At 39.1% G+C, this 17,442-nt stretch overlaps 1 protein-coding gene across 2 annotated transcripts in view; it reads left to right on the forward strand.

The window, feature by feature from the left end:
- Positions 1-10,362, forward strand: part of bean1 (brain expressed, associated with NEDD4, 1) — a 79,259-nt gene extending 68,897 nt beyond the window's left edge. For both annotated transcript variants that reach the window (XM_057847527.1, XM_057847528.1), the window contains exons 3-5: positions 602-805; positions 1,586-1,721; positions 8,375-10,362. In XM_057847527.1, the coding sequence (XP_057703510.1) occupies positions 602-805; positions 1,586-1,721; positions 8,375-8,699 (665 nt within the window). In that variant the 3' untranslated portion in view covers positions 8,700-10,362. The remainder of the gene's footprint in view (positions 1-601; positions 806-1,585; positions 1,722-8,374) is intronic.
- Positions 10,363-17,442: the final 7,080 nt, after the last annotated feature.

A 17,442-nucleotide genomic window follows, 5' to 3' on the forward strand; every position in this document is an offset into this window, starting at 1 on the left:
AGTTTTAAAAATATCTTATATTTTTTTGTTCATTTCATTCATTTTTGTTGTTTGTTTTATTGCTTTACAACTTTTATAGAAAACATTTTACCGGAAAATTCTTAATTTTAAAATCATATATAGGAAAGTCAATTACATGCAATGACACTTTTCGGCCAAAGGCCCCCTTAAACTCTGCGTAATGTCATAGGTATTCTGTGAACAACTATACTTTGTATCACAATGTAATGTTTTCTTTTCTGCAAAGACCAGAGGAAGTAAAGAACATGCTGATGACGTTGCAGGGTTTTCCAAACGGAGGGATTTTTGTGCCGTTTTGAGCAGTGAATAGGGAATACAGAAATGCATGGGAATACACTGTGCTTTACAATGCAGCTCTACAAACTGGAAGAGCTAGTAGCACAGGCAGGACTGGAGCAGAATGTCATTGACATTAATAACGACTTGACAAAAGGGCCGTTTACTTTTCGAATATACACACACAGGAGAAAAAAACATCAAGGATCCCCAGTTGTATGAACCACTACACAGATGACGGCCCTTGCGTGTTTGATTCTTAAAAGTACAGTACTCACACACTTTTCTTTCTCCATTTCTCCAGTGAGCTCGAACCAGAGCCATGGGGAGTACCCGGACTGCAGGAGCGAGCACGAGTCTGGGGGCGAGGCGTCTCTCTTGGTGTCTCCACTGGTGGTGGCGGGCATCGTCATAGGCCTGGTGCTCTTTCTATCCTGCGTCACCATCATCGTGGGCAGTCTGCGCAAAGACAGCCGCTTGAGGAACCCGCACCTGAGAGCCAGCTATGGTCTGTACTCACTAAACATTTTGGGGGAACGCATTTCGAGGCTTAAAATATTCTGTTGACTTGATTTAAAACTTCAGTTTTGAGGAATTACTCACGATTTTTGTATTTATTAAACCCTTGAACGCATCCTACGTTGTTGTTTGCGTTCCCTAACATCAACAATGAGATAAACCACACATTTCCAAAGATGGACGATGGACTCTCTTTCTCGGCTCTATAATCCAGTAGATCCAGTTTGCCATGTTGATAATTATGATGTTTGTTTACCGCTTTTTGTTTTACTGTGAAGAAAGAGGAAATGACAATTAGCCTGCCGTGATCCAGTATTTACGTCATCAGCCTTCGTGCTGTGACCTGGGAATCAAACGCGTGCTTTCACAGATGCCTCGTCCCGGGAAAGTCCCGGACATGATATTATGACGTGACCCGTTAAATGCCTGTGTAATCTCCGTGTCAGTCGACCCGGGAAATTGCTTTCACACACAAGGGCTATCCGTTTAAATACGGGGATTTTAATCTTGTTCAGGTTTGTGTGAAAGGGGCTTTACATTCGTGATTAGATACCCTAACCCAGGCTATCAAAGGTCTCATGATAACGTGAAAGCGCAACCTTGGTTTTTGTGACACTAGTTTCAAACCAGGTTTGCAAGCCTAAACCAGACTTTCATGCATGACAAAATACTCTAACCCTGACCTAAACCCTCCCTTAAAACCCAACCCTGTCTTAAAATCTCACCTTTTAAGCCTAACCTTACTTTGAAACATTAATTGTAATTGCAGGTCCAGATGGTTACTCCTTTGGCGGTTCTGTGGGAGAACTGAGGTCAAGCTGCTTAGAAGACTTTCCACCCGGTTTGGACTTTGACTCTTACAGTCTGTCACAAGTCAGTCACCTATATCCTGACTCGCCACCACGGTGAGTGCCCTTGTCCCAGATATATTTTGAAAAATACTTTTGTAAACCGCTCCTTCTGCTATTTCCATCAAATACCAACATATCCTCCTTCACTGACTGACCTCCTTTGTGCTGGTTCATTTATGAGAAAGTGACGCTTCCGCTTTTGCTGCCCTTTGGACATGCCTGCGCGGCTCTAAAAAGGCCACGTCACGGTGTGTTTGAGCTAAATGTCAGCTAGTTTAATTGGCAACTTTAATAATTCAAATATACCCTTCACCCTGCCATGCGGGGATTTGTGCGCAACGAACGAAAGGGGAAGATGAATGTAAGAAGAAAGCAAGGGGAAAGGAAACAGGGGAGCAGATGGAATAGAAAGGCAATGGAGGAGTCTCTGAAGAGGAACTACAGTATATGGTGTGTGTGTGTTTGTGCCACAGATGGTTGACAGAAACGGCTCACCTACTGAGAAAGTCAATGTTACACTTCCGACACACACACCATATGTTGAATGGTAAAGGCGCATCCAACATGGCAACAAAGACATGCCAGAGGTCCTCCTCCTATTTATACAGTATGTATATCGTGTTATACTGTCTATCGTATTTCATAGCTAGCCAATTAAATCCATGTTTATGTTCGATGTATGTATTCAGATTTGACAGCATTGGAAAGAGGTACTGTGATCCCTCACTACTTCGCGCCCTCAGTCCATCAATGATTTTTTTTTTTTCAATCAAAAAAATAATACAGATGAGCTATCCTGAGCCAATCGCGTAGTCTCACTCACGCTTCCCTCCGTCTCCCTGCTCTTTGTTCGTCAGGCTGTGCACATGCACCAGAGTTGCTTATTAAAGTTAACGATGATTGACAGATGTTTGTATTTGATCTTGCCAGAGTCACAAACTTCAAAAGCGCTGCATGCGTCAATCATTGTTTAACTTATTAAATAGTTGCTTTGGCAACTCATTGTGTGTAAGAGCAGTTTGAGCGGATTGGAGTAGAATCACTCAATGAAGCATTTAAGTCAAAGTCAAGCGTTTTTCTACTTAATTCTTGTTTAAAAATAATTTGGTGGGACGGTAACATGTTTAAAACTTATAATGATTATGAGATCTGAAGTGCTTATAAAACATTTATTAAAATATGTATTTGTATAAACTTTTTTAAAAATTAATAATTATTATTAAAATAATAAATACACTTTGGGAAAAAAGTGAAAAACATGTCTTATATGTATCTCTTTTCAATGCTAAGTCTGAATAAATACATTGAACACACACCCACATACAAAAATTTTTTTAGGGAGGTTGCGCTACGTCGCGGTTTTTCACTTATCGCGGTGGGTTATGGTCCCCATTAACCGCAAAAACAAGGGATCACAGTAGATATAAGACATTTTTATCACCCCCCCCAAAAAGTACAATTAAAAATAAATGAATAAATTAAAAAAACCTTATATGCGTATGTATATTTTTATGAATGTTTAAGCGCAGAAAATGTAATATCATACAAATTAAATGTATATAAAAATAAACTATGATCTGTATATGTATACATAAATATACAACATTTTTAAATAAAATACTGTATTGTTTTTTTTTTTTTTTTTTTGAATGAAAAAAATCTGCGACGGACTGAGAGCGCCAAGTTTGAAGCGCGAAGTAGCGAGGGATCACTGCATATCAAATAAAATACAAGTGTTACAGATTGTACAAAAAAAAGAAGTGGAAACTCCACACAGTACCCGGGCTTGAACCCTTATCTCACAACTGAGCGTACGTGCTAAACACTCTTCTTCCGTACCGCCCTTTTATTTTCAATTATTTTGGAAAAAGTGATGTTTAATTCAAGTAAAGTTGTCCAACTGGTGTTTCTAATGAGGCTTAAATTTGAGTGATGTGAGGTAAGCACATTGGTCAACTTCTGTGCTAGTAGGTATATTTAAAACTTAAAATATATATTCATTTTTTAATTTAAAAACTTTAAAACAAAATGCCATTATTAATATATTATATCAAATGCTACTCTTACTCTGCTACTCTGACCAAAGCACACGGTCCCAGTTGAAGCCTGGGACCGTGTGTATTTTTGTGTGAGACCAAGATTGAGCTTTTTGGCAACAAACACTCTAAGTGGGTCTGGCGTGCCACGAAAGATGCGCATGCTGAAAAGCACCTCATACCCACTGTGAAGTATTGGGGTGGGTCAGTGATGCTGTAGGGCTGTTTCGCTTCCAAAGGCCCTGGGAACCTTGTTAGGGTGCATAGCATCATGAATGCTTTGAAATACCAGGACATTTTAAATCAAAATCTGTTGCCCACTGCCCGAAAGCTGAAGATGGGTCGTCACTGGGTCTTTCAGCAAGACAATGACCCTAACATATGGCCAAATCTACACAGAAATGGTTCACCAGACACAAAATCAAGCTCCTCTCATGGCCATCTCAGTCCCCAGACCTTGTTTTGTTGGCAAAAGGGGGTTGTACAAAGTATTAACACCAGGGGTGCTAATAATTGTGACACACATTATTTGATGTCAAATATTTTTTTCTTTATGTGGGATTTTTTTCCCCCACTGAATGAATGCACTTGAATTGAAGGTTGCATATTTCTCTTTTTTTCCATTAAGGTCCCATATTATTTGAATTAAAAAAAAAAAAAATAGAAGCTAAAAAACACATCTTTTACAGGGGTGCCAATAATTATGGAGGGCACTGTATGGATCCCAATAACAGACCTGGAGAGCAGGAATAGTGAGCGGTTGTATTTAATAAGTATAACAAAGGGAGCACGTCAAAAATGCGAGTATAACAAAATACAACTCAGGGAGCACGCCAGACAACGCAAAAATAACAAGGTACAAAAATCTGATTACAAAGTCCAAAATAGCACAAAAATAAAAAACGATCAGACTAGGACACAACCTTAGAAACATTGAGAAGCACGAAGATGATGTGGCACACACAGCGGTAAGCAAGGCAAGTAAGCAAGCAATAGTCCGACACTTGCAGATGGTGACAGGCGTCCTTAAATATTAAGCGTTCCTAATACGCCACAGGTGTCACATGGCCTGCCCATCCGGCTCAATCAGGTGCTGAATGATTAAAAAGGAACTGAGAATGCACACAACATGACAAATAGTAACTATGAAGGAACTATTCACTATTCAAACTAGGAACTATTCTCTCCACTAGAGGGCACTCATGCTCTTTGGACGAATAATGCTTAATTTCTGTTTTTTTTTTCTCTCTCTCGGCGGAATTCAATTATTTTTGTTTTTCTTTATTTTGTATTTCTTTGGCTTAATGTGTCCATGTAATGGGTTATTGTACAGTATCATTATAACAACAGTTCATATAGATAACTGTTTGTTGAAGAAAAAAATACCATTGTTTAAAAAAATTTTTTAAAAAATCAAACAAAAAAATGTAAGCAGTTACTCACATTACTCATTACTTGAGTATTCTTTTCACCAAATACTTTTTTACTTGTACTTGAGTACATTTTTTGATGACTACTTTTACTTTTAGTTGAGTAATACTATTTTGAAGTAACACTACTCTTACTTTCGTACATTTTTTGGCTACCCTACCCACCTCTGCATATAGTATGTTATCAGAACAATTTGTCGCAGACAGTACCGTTATCAATGGCGAAACCACAGTTATTGATGTGCACCGGCAGAAAAATAAAACAGTGTATTTATAAATCTTTAGTTTGTTTGGAGTTTTTCAAAAGAATCATTTTTTAATGCCATGAATCCATTTATTTGTGGACAGTGTTGGGAATAACGTCGTTATAAATAACGCCGTTATTTTTTCAGTAACGGGGTAATCTAACTCATTTTTTCCGCCGTTACAACGTCGTTACCGTTACTGACGGTCAAAAGCGGTACGTTACTTACTTTGAATAAATTGAAGAAACTACCAGCCGTAGCGAATCTACTCTGCTCTGTTTATTTGTCATCCAAGACTTGGGGTGCGTTCAGGTTCATGGCAATGAAAATAGTAAAGACACATAGCCTATCTTTGCAAGAACGATGGAGTTGCCGTTTAATACGGTCATAATGTGAAGGTCCTGCACCCATCCACAGCAAAACTGTTCGTAGCTTTGTAGCGATTTGTAATTTCGGAATCGCTGATGAGTTTAGTAACATACACCAAACAATAAATACAGCAGAATTAGGGCTGGGCGATATGGCCTTAAGTACGTATCACGATAAATTGAGCAGATTTACCTCGATAACGATAAATGACGATAAATTCGCCCAGGCGGACTGTTATATAATTTGAAAATTTAAATCAATGCATGGAATACAAATGAACCGTTTCTCATTAAATTTATTTAACCAGCTTCCAATTTAAAAATTGCAAATGCAGTCTAAACATTAAGTATTTTTTAAAAATCTTGTAAACAATAAGAAGAAGCTTGTATGACTTGAAAAATGTACAACATTATAAAAATCAACATGACGATTGTGCAAACATGTTATTCTAACCCAAATGACTTGCAGCTTTAACAGTACACTTCAGAAAACTTATTGGTAATGGCTGCTGTGAAATAATTATTCAAAACAAGTGTTTACGTCAAGGTTTCACCTGTGGCTTGGCTACCAGAACAAAGCACTGAAAGCATCCTCTCCTGATATCGTGAGAACCAGGGAGGACAGCAGGTGAAAGTCCGTCTGGAACCTGCCAAGAGTTTACTTAATGTCGGGTGAAAGTTTGGCGAAGCTAACTTAAGCCCGACTCCATCCCGTTTACTTGTGGCGTTAGCTGCTAGCGTTAGCCTACCGGGCTTCTGTTTGTTTAGCTTCCTGAAAACCACGTGACTCCATACGTAAGCACACTGTCTGCTTTCTTAAAGGGGAATGAACATAGCCGAACAACACACCGTCAAAGCGGGATGAAAAGACTATATTTTCTTGTTTTATTAAATTACCGAATTTACTGACATGGTCAAAATTACGTCGGTCATCGTGAAGAATTTCGGTGACGGTAAATTTTCGGTTTACCGCCCTGCTCTAAGCAGAATGTCCATTTCGCGTAATTGTGGAAGCCCGTCGACATCTTTACTCCATTTGTCTTCGGCTTGCTCGTAAGGGTCAACATTGTTCACATCCTTAAGTTTGATCACATATCTGTTTTTCGCCTTAGTAACGAGTTTGTCTCTTAATCGAACTGGCAAGTTAAAGTTTAATGTCCCGCGAGCCAGACCTGCTTCCAATATGGCTGCGTTGTTGTCAAATCTCACGTTATCCCCCATTCTGTGACGTAAACTCGCGAGCCTAACAGCGCACTTACCTCAGAGCTGGTGTTTTCACACACAAACCGGAACAGCGTGTGCGGCAAACACACACACGCAAAACAGATGCAGAGGGATATGATGGCAGAGCATTCAAAGGAAAATTTGTCCTTTACAAGGTGGAAATATAAACACTATTTCAAGTTGGTTGAAATTAAAAGAAAGAACGTGCATGTAAAGTGTAATTTATGTCCCGGGGCAAAGCTTTTGTCGACATCTGTGGTAAGCAATTCAAATTTGTTTATTTTTGTTGCACTTCAAGTGTAGGATAAATCTGTTGCTGGTGAGGTGCAATAAATATTACAAGGTTCTATAACACAACTACCTGTCTGTTCTTCTCTATTCAACTGACTCGAATACTGCTTAGAAAATTTTAAATTCTTTGACATACAACAATTTCTTTTTAAAGTAACGGAAATAGTTACTTTCTTGGTAACTAGTCACTTTTACTATAGAGTAATTCAGTTACTAACTCAGTTACTTTTTGAAAGAAGTAGTGAGTAACTATAATTACTTTTTTAAAGTAACGTGCCCAACCCTCTTTGTTTATGATAGGCCAAATAGTAGCAAACCATTTTTGTTTGACTGTATACCCTTCTATGTTTAGGACAAGGCTGTGAACCCTTGTTGCATGAACTGAAGAAGCCTTCTCAGATGAAGAGGGGGAGACTTTTTCTGCCTCCACAGCCTCCTTTGATTTTATTTTGCTGAATTGATTCAAAGAAGAGGGTGGTGACCATGTCACAAGCAGGTTTTCGTGTCTTTGAGGGGATATATTGCAGCTATTGTCTTGTTTCTGAGAGGGGTTGTGGTTGTCCCAAAAGATTCTCATTAAGCGACATCTGCCTTCAACGACTATGAACTTGATTCTTTTGGCCCCAAAACATGTTGACATCTACAGTACGAGATCCATGTAATTTATTAAACAGCTTTTGGGGAGGTTTGAGAACGCTCGAGAAGCCGAAAGATAACATACGCAGATGTGTCGTTCCATCACGAAATTTCCATTCGCACTCTGCGGAACGTGTAACGTAGCACCTTCCTTCCAGAGTGGGAGGTGTGGACACTTGGGAAACCCGAGTCGACGCTGCCTGGATTTGAGGTGTTACGCCACCATGGAAAACAAACTCTCTTGTAAATTTGCACCTCACACCATAAACATCACCAACTGCCAAAGTGAAGTAAAAGTAAAGATAGCAGCATCGTGTCAAGGTTGTTGACTTTAGAACATCAGAACTTTTCTTTACGGTTCTACCACTCAAGACCAATGTTGGTTTCGAGACCACATTCTGAAAGTCGGGCACTTTTCTGTCGAGAATAATCAAAACCCGCCCTAATCTTGCGCGAAATGTCTTCTTATCTCCACAGTTACGATGAATGCGTGGGCCCAGGTTGCACTCACATCTACATACCTACAGACGACCCCCCACCTTACTCGCTGTGGGACCCCTGTCGAGACGACACAGAGGGAGCGGAGGAAGGTCCCAGCACAGCCAGAGCCGCCTCGCTGCTCACGGAGCATCAACACGTCACATCCATCTCTTTCCCTTCGGAGGCAGCGCCGCCGTACGAGGCGGTGGTGGCGGAGCAGGGGCAGCCCCTCCCTCTTGCGCCATGTGACCTTTCAAAGCACCAATCTGACAGAGATGTCGACAGCAACAGGCGACAGTCGGCCATCAGCCAGAACTCATAGGACCGGTCTTTCTGCCCTATCACCAGCGCTGTCCTCTGCTAACACTTGAGTTTGACACAAACTTACACTTTTTGTGGACTAAAACTCAACAGAGTGAGAACAGTTTCCTTCAAGAGGTTTATGGAATCATCAAACGATCCCTTCCGGATGGAACTTGGATGTGACCCAAAGACTCTCCGCTGTCTTGCGGTAACACCATCGTGTGGTTCTAGTTTTGACAAGAATGAACGAATATTTAAAAAAAATATCTTTTCAAGTTGAAGCTATTACACACAAGCACATAGAGTACCACATTCTTTTAAGTCACTAATACCATAGGTAAGCCTCACTCAAGACCAACATCTAGTGGCGTTTTGCAAACTTTGTGAGGCCATGATTTCAACCATCTCAGACATAAAAGGCACAATCATCCAATGAAACGATGATTATTGTTTTAAAAAAGGACTGAAAAACAGAAGCAAAGGCTTGACACCAACGATGCTAACTTGCTACCTTTAGCAACTTTTCAGAATAGCAATTCTGCGGTTTTAAAATTTCATTTTTGTAATACTTGCAATTACTTTTTGCAATATTCATAAACTGAGTGTTAGTTTTCATTCTGCTATCACAAAAACACAGCTAAAAAGTGAGTTGGATTTCAAAATACCTTGTAATTAAACTAGAGGAATATAGATATGAACAATACAAATGTGAATACACTGGTCCTTCACATACTTGTGATTCATGACATTCACACATTCGACCAGTAAAAATTTTACCTATTTTCACTCATTTTTCATTTTTTGCTCGTGTCAAACCAGTATTGCTTAAGCGTTATTTTTGGTTCCAAAGAAGACACATTGAAGAGAACTGAGCAACTTGATTTAGACCAGGGATGTCCAAAAGTTTTTTCGCCGAGGGCGGCATTCAGAAAAATCAAAGGATGCCCACTTGAAATCCTTCTACTTTATATATACACAGTATATGTACACACACACACACACACACACACACACACACACACACACACACACACACACACACACACACACACACACACACACACACACACACACACACACACACACACACACACACACACACACAGCTGGCCAAATAAGCTAGGTTCATAACGCAGGTCTTAATGCACAGTTTCGATATTTTGTCATATCTGTTTCTTTGGCGTGCCCGTTCAGACTGCCTTTGTCCATTGAGGCCGTTCAAGTATTATGAATGCGCTAATTCGCAGTCTGACACTCGCTGAGCAAACTGACTCACATGCGCAGAAGCATCAAAACAAATAACTACACATGCTGGTTGTATGTAATTCCAGGGTGATCATATGTGTGTGTCAGTTTGTCCTGACTGCCCGACTCGGCCATGTAAGCACTAAGCTAGTGTTTTTTTTTTTTTTTTTTTAACCTTTTTTGACTCACGGCTCGTTTTTACATTGGAAAAAAATCTCGCGGCACACCACAAACCAAAAATGTTCCAAAATTATTTCCTGTACAGTATATCTAATTATAAAATAATTTCTTAATATGTATACTTACTCAGGGTGAAACTTCAGCCTGTTTAGATGAACACAAAGTCAATATCCTTATTCTTCAAAAGCTCTCAGTCTTTGTTTTTATCTATTTTTTAATAGCAGTTAGGCTTGAAAAAGCTCAGAATTATCAGACTGGGGGACTTGAGCAATGTCTTTAAACACATCAGGGCCGAGCATCTTGCAGACAATGGCTTTGCAGGCAGGTAGTATTAATTAATGTCTGTCACAGTGTGGGACTATTTGGATTTAGCAACAAGGTAACTGGCTTTGAGGGCTTTCTCAGTTACCTTCGTTAAACCTTCGTAAAAAAAAAAACAAGTTGCCCATTCCTCTGTATTTTCACGAAGGCGAACAAAAAAGTACATCGACTTGTTTTGAAGCGACGGTGTTTCGTTTGGAGATGACTTTTAATCTTGCTTGGCACCATTGCGCTTTGCTGCTCGTGGTGCGTTCAAGAACTGCTCGGATTTTTAGCCATTAGCCACCATGCTGTTCTCAACAATGTGTTGGAATTTAACACAGGGGGATGTCACATATGGATAAAATAGAAGGGACACTTTCGAGTATATCGACACATGACGAGTCTAACCAAATCATGTGCAGTAGACGTGCTGGGGTCCACATTGTCGCGGACAGCAAGGTCGTTGATGGCTAGGAATCAGAGCAGACACGAGCAATACTTCGCTCCGAGAACTTTCTACCTACTCCTTCCTTCCTTCCTTCCTTCCTACTGCATCTCAGCCCGACGACGTAAAAAAATATTGTAATAGCAACGAAGGAGATGAGTCGGTGATGACTTTCCCACTTTATTGTGGCAACAATGGAAAAATAATGAACAAAATAACAGCGGCATCCGTAACATGCGACCGCTAACCGTTCTCCCCCCCTCCTTGCTTGCTTCCCGCTACGTCACCACTCTGCAGTCTGATGGCCCCTTCAAGGGCCAGCACAGTTACAGACATATATATATATATATATATATATATATATGTATATATATATTTAAATGCGACATTGGATAATTTCTCGGGGCACACCTGACGATCTCTCACGGCAACGCTAATGCACAGCTACATCGCTGACGTCTTTTTAAAACATTTTTTTTATTTTATTAACATGATAATCAGATGATGAACAATTAATGGCACATACCAAAAATAAAACAAACATAAATATGCCAGGGGGCACACATATTCAAAACATTATGTATCAAAAAAAACAAAAACAAACACACAATGAATAATACTGTCATTCAATTATTCATAAATAAAGCTTTAGTTAGTTTTTTTTTTTTTTTTTTTTTTTTACAAATATTGAGTATTTTTTCCGCTTTCAGATTCTCTGATTTTGTTTTCTACAGATTTATATAGGCCAGAGTCTCATTATGAGAGTGAGAAAATGAAGGAACATCGCTGACGTCCTGCCTGCTGCTTTCGCTCTTTGCTGACGTAATTGCTGCACAAATTCCGATTTGGGAGACTTGACAGTTCAGACCACCGCCACATTCTGGAAAAATGTGGCCCAGATCGGATTTAAACCACATACGAAAGTGACCCAGATTGGATTTGAAATGATCCACTTCTATGCGACTGGTCCCATTCAGATCGTCAAGTTAATGCCTCACTCGAGTCGGAAAAACACGAAAAAATCAGATTCGTGCATTAAGACCTTCGGTCTGAACCTAGCCATAATGGCCCATAATTTTTGTCGCTTTCACCAAGGATATATATATATTTTTTTTTCTTCAACTATAAATGCCTCTCACTTATACTTTATTTGTTCCATTTTGTGTGTACATTAAACCTGGAGGTCTCAACTTTATTATTATTTTTTTTCTTTTCATGTTTGATTGACAAATTTAACAACACATTTTGTAAATCTTTACAATGATGCCACCCTTTTGAAAAGATTAAGTTAGGATAGCTCACCTGAAATATCAAGCCATATTGTCTTTGAATTAAAGGTCAGCAGAAATTAGTGCATTTTCATTCATTTTTAAAGGGAACCTCGGACTTAAAGACTTGGCTCTAATAAGCCACAATTGTTCTCTTTTACTGAAATATGTTATTACAAACACATAAAATATTGCCATTGATTTAAAAACGTATAATATTTAGGACATCTTTTGAGCTACGGAGGGTGCCATGTTTTATGCGTGCAATGGACGCTCTGGGTGTTGACGTACTTTGTCATAGTCACTAGACGAACACAACCGGGTTATGGCAATTCCTTCTACTCTGCGAGACGTCCAACACATGCACACGTCGGTTAAAAGTGGCCAGTACTTACTATTTGTGGGTTTATTGAGTCTTTAATAGCCTTTAATTGCCTGAAAATACTTTTTGCAAGTGTTTCCCTCTCATACCGTATTTTTTGGACTATAAGTCGCACCTGAGTATAGGTCGCACCAGCCAAAAAATGTGCAATGAAAAGGAAAAAAAACATATATAAGTCGCACCGGAGTGTAAGTCGCATTTTGGGGGGAAATTTATTTGATAGAATCCAGCACCAAAAAAAGACATCTTGACAGTCAATTTGAAATAAAAATACAATAACGAACAACAGGCTGAATAAGTGTACGGTATGCTAACATTACATGACGCATAAACAACGAACTGAGAACCTGCCTGGTATGTTAATGTAACAGAGTTCATGAGAAAACTATAGCATACGGAACATGCTAACAAGCAACAATGATATAATAATGTGTTAATAATTTCACACATAAGTCGCTCCAGAGTAGAAGACGCACCCTCTGACAAACTATCAAAAAAAAAAACCAAAAAAAAAAAACACACACAAAAAAAACTGCAACTTATAGTCTGAAAAATACGGTACTTTTAAGCATTGTGTTTTCTTTTGGTAGCTTTGAAGAAGATTGTTGATTTGTTGACCACATTAGTCACGTAGCATATTTAAACCATCCTTATACGATATTACTACGTTTAAGTATTTTCTTAAGGCATCTTTTAGTATTTTCGGTCTGTATGCATCCAAACAAAACAAGCTGAAAGCGCACAGTAGTGCTTTGGCCGTCAAATTCCTCTTGTAGGACGTTTAGTTCGTGTGGCACATTCCGGTTTTGTCATACTCTCGTCTCATCCCGTCTTTCCTGTTCATTTTACTTTTGCTGCTCGTTTTGTGAAATATCGACAGTGCTGTGATGCTCATGAATGTTCTTCTCGGGTTTAAGTTGAAAGTGTTGAACAGATGACATGTTTATGTCGCGAGAGTCATACTGTGGAAGCTCGGCAGCGTAACCATTTGACGTCACCCCCCTGTGACGTCAACAACAATGGCGACCTGTTAGTTAAACTAATTTTACAAATTGTATAAAAAATAAAACATCAAGAGGGGTTTCAATATCAAATTATTTTAACTCATTATAATGTTTATCTTTTAAGAACTACAAGTCTTTCTATCCGTGGATCCCTTTAAGATAATAACCATTTTAACATACTAGTCCTTCTCAAAAAATTAGCACATCGTGATAAAGTTAATTATTTTCTGTAATGTACTTATAAACAGACTTTCATATATTTTAGGTTCATTAAACACAACTGAAGTAGTTCAAGCCTTTTATTGTTTTAATATTGATGATTTTGGCAAAAAAAGTCAAGAAGAACCAAAAATCCCTACATCAAAAGTTTAGCATATTTCATCCGACCAATACAAAAAAAGTGTTTGTTTTTTTTAATACAAAAAAAGTCAACCTTCAATTAATTATATCAGCCATGCACTCAATCTTGGTCGGGAATCCTTTTGCAGAAATTACTGCTTCAATGCGGCGTGGCATGTGCTGAGGTGTTATGGAGGCCCGGGATGCTTTGATAGCGACCTTAAGCTCATCCACAGTGTTGGGTCTGGTGTCTCTCAACTTCCTCTTCACAATATCCCACAGATTCTCTATGGGGTGCAGGTCAGGAGAGTTGGCAGGCCTATTGAGCACAGTAATGCCATGGTCAGTAAACCATTTACAAGTGGTTTTGGCTCTTTGAGCAGGTGCCAGGTCGTGCTGAAAAATGAAATGAAATTTTGGCATTTCCTTCTCCCCATACTTCCTCCAAACTCTGGCACCATGATTTCCAAATGACATGCAAAATCTGCTTTCATCTGAAAAAAGTACTTTGGACCACTGAGCAACAGTCCAGTGTTTTTTTTCTGTAGCCCAGGTCAGGTGCTTTTGCCGCTGTTTCAGTTTCAAAAGTGGCTTGACCTGGGGAATGCGGCACCTGTAGCCCATTTCCAGCACACGCCTGTGCACGGTGGCTCAGGATGTTTCTACTCCAGACTCAGTCCACTGTTTCTGCAGGTCCCCCAAGGTCTGGAATCGGCCCTTCTCCACAATCTTTCTCAGGTTGCGGTCACCTCATCTGGTTGTGCAGCGTTTCCTGCCACACTTTTTCCTTCCCACTGAGGTGCCTTGATACAGCACTGTGGGAACAGCCTATTCGCTCAGAATTTTCTGTCTGTGTCTTAGCCTCTTGCTTGAGGGTGTCATTGATGGCCTTCTGGCCTCAGGAATCTTTCGCTGGGGTTTTGAGTTAATTCGTTGATTCAGATGATTAGGTTAGTAGTTTCTTTAGAGTACCTTTTCATGATATGCTAATTTTTTGAGATAGGGATTTTTGTTTTTTCTTGACTTTTTTTTGCCAAAATTATCAAAATTAAAACAACAAAAGGCTTGAACTACTTCATTTGTGTGTAATGAATCTAAAATATATGAAAGTCTAATGTTTATCAGTACATTACAGGAAATAATGAACTTTATCACAATATGCTAATTTTTTGAGAAGGACCAGTACATCACATGAAAATGAGACTCATGATAACTTCTCTGACATTACTGGTCTCATTCATCAACTGGAATTCTACAGTTTCCTACACTGTTTTCAACATGTCAGGTTTTGACCGCTGACGAATGGAAAGGCACTGTTTAAGTGACTAGCTCCATTTAGTGTTGAAGCAGATAAGTGCAATAGAATGTAGGCTGAACACAAGCTACTGGTGTGGCCCATATTCAATATTGTCATAATTGGCTGCGGGGCCAAAAAAATACTGGCCCACGGTAGTTTGGACACCCCTGATTCAATTTAATTATTGCTTTTCCACTATTCTGGGATTGACATTTAAGGATCATAACTTTTTATAATGCACCTCGTCATTTAGCTACCATCTTTTTAACAACAAACAGCAACATTATGCGAATTTGTTGGCAACACTGGTAGTGAGTAGTGACTAAATCTAGCTCTCAACCAGAAAACACACAGCACTAAATGACATCCATATTAGTCACAATCGCTATACCTGAGAGTTATTTTCTGCCTTGGACTCCAGTAGCGCTGCAGAAGAGCACAAATACATTACATTGTTAAGAATTACTCCATTAACATTTGTTTACTTAACATACAAACGACTTGTGTCACTTCCACTGTCCTCATTCTCGTTTTACAGCACAATAATATAGTTGTTGAGAACTAGCGCTTCTTCGAGATACAGTCGTCACCTGGGTGTTAGTCGTTTTGTTTTCTGTCTCGCCGTGAATCATGTCCACGCGAGGGTGGTGATAATGTCGCATAGGCCAGGCCATCTGAAGTGAAGGGCGTACAGTCCGTGCGAAATAATGATTGTCAAATTGTGAGATCACTCCGCGGGCACTCAAAATGTACATGGTCCAGAGGAGACATTTTTCAAAGAGCTCTCTTTTTTCCTCAATCAATTAAGCATGTGTAGCCCTAAATGCCGTCTTAAGAAAACCAAAATAAAGTCAGGCTTACACGATGTCTAGTCTACTTTATATAAAAATAATGTGTTTTAATTGACATAGCAGATAATGAAATGGAAGCAAGGTATTCAATGCTTTAGGGAAAGTTTTGAGGACCTCATTGTTTCATTTGCAAGGCTGTCGCCAGAAATCTGGCAAAGCGTGCTTTATTTAAAGTTGGGAAGATTAAATTGTCTCTTAAATGTCACTTTGTTTTTCTTGGAAGACATCATTTCTTCTTCTGTCTCATTATTGGCCTTGTTCCCTTTTCTAATAAGCACCCTAAAGATGATTTTTAAGTAGCTTTGGGGCTTCTATTTCAAGTTTATCACTTGAGAGTGCGTTGTTATACCGTATTGGCCCGAATATAAGACGGCCCTGATTATAAGACGACCCCCTTTTTTCAAGACTCAAGTTTGAAAGAATACTTTTTGAACACCAAATTAATTTTCATACAGAAAATACTTACAGTACATCTAAAACAAATGATTGTAACAACATATTTGAGAGAAAAAGCATGTTATTTTGCCTCATTCAAATTTTAATATCTGAACATTTAAATATGTAAACTAAAGTGCAATCACATTCGTAAATGAATGGTTTATTTACATTTCAAAAACCAGAAGCCAATCTATTGTGATAAAACGACAAAATTGCAATAACCGAATTAACCATCAAAGAGAAGTCTAACTATAACTGTAGTCTTGAAACAAATCTGAATAAGGAAAAACATTGCAATAAAATAATGCAAACTGGTTAAACTTGAGAGCTGAGATCTGTCATGACAGAACATCGCTTCAATGATATCTGGCGCCATCTAGCGTCGTGAAAGGGTATAATGTCTAGACCGCGAATATAAGACGACCCCCACTTTTTCAGTCTTATTTCAATGCAAAAAACACTGTCTTATATTCGGGCCAATACGGTACTTTATGGACAGAGGCACCTGCTTTTAAATATTGATTCATCGAAATGTTTTTCAAGCCTCTTTAACAGAACCAAATTGCCCACTGTTTGGGGGCCTGTGATTATACCTGCATTATATCTGTAATTATTTGCACGTGTGTCGACAAATTGACAATGTTCACGTTATCAAGGGCTCTAGTTTTACCAGTTTTGACTGGACCCCAGTGGCAACATGTAGCGTCCGTTTGCTCTAACAAAGAAAAAATACTAAGTCCGGTAACTATCAATACTGCCGTTTCAATCATCAAATATTTGTCAGAACCAGCCCAAGAAGGAGACACGTGCAGTGATCCCAGGAGTTTCTATAGCCCTGATGCTAATGCATCCAATTGTCGACCACAGTGGGACTCATGACGGATTCGAGCTCGTAGTTATCGTCCAGGATTTGTGATATATAATTACTGAGTACATATTTGCTCATTTGAAACAAAAAAGCAGGAGAATAATTATTCTGTACTGTTCATCTGGAGACACTAACTACTGTA

The sequence above is a fragment of the Corythoichthys intestinalis genome, chromosome 10, assembly GCF_030265065.1.
Source record: "Corythoichthys intestinalis isolate RoL2023-P3 chromosome 10, ASM3026506v1, whole genome shotgun sequence".
Lineage (NCBI taxonomy): Eukaryota > Metazoa > Chordata > Actinopteri > Syngnathiformes > Syngnathidae > Corythoichthys > Corythoichthys intestinalis.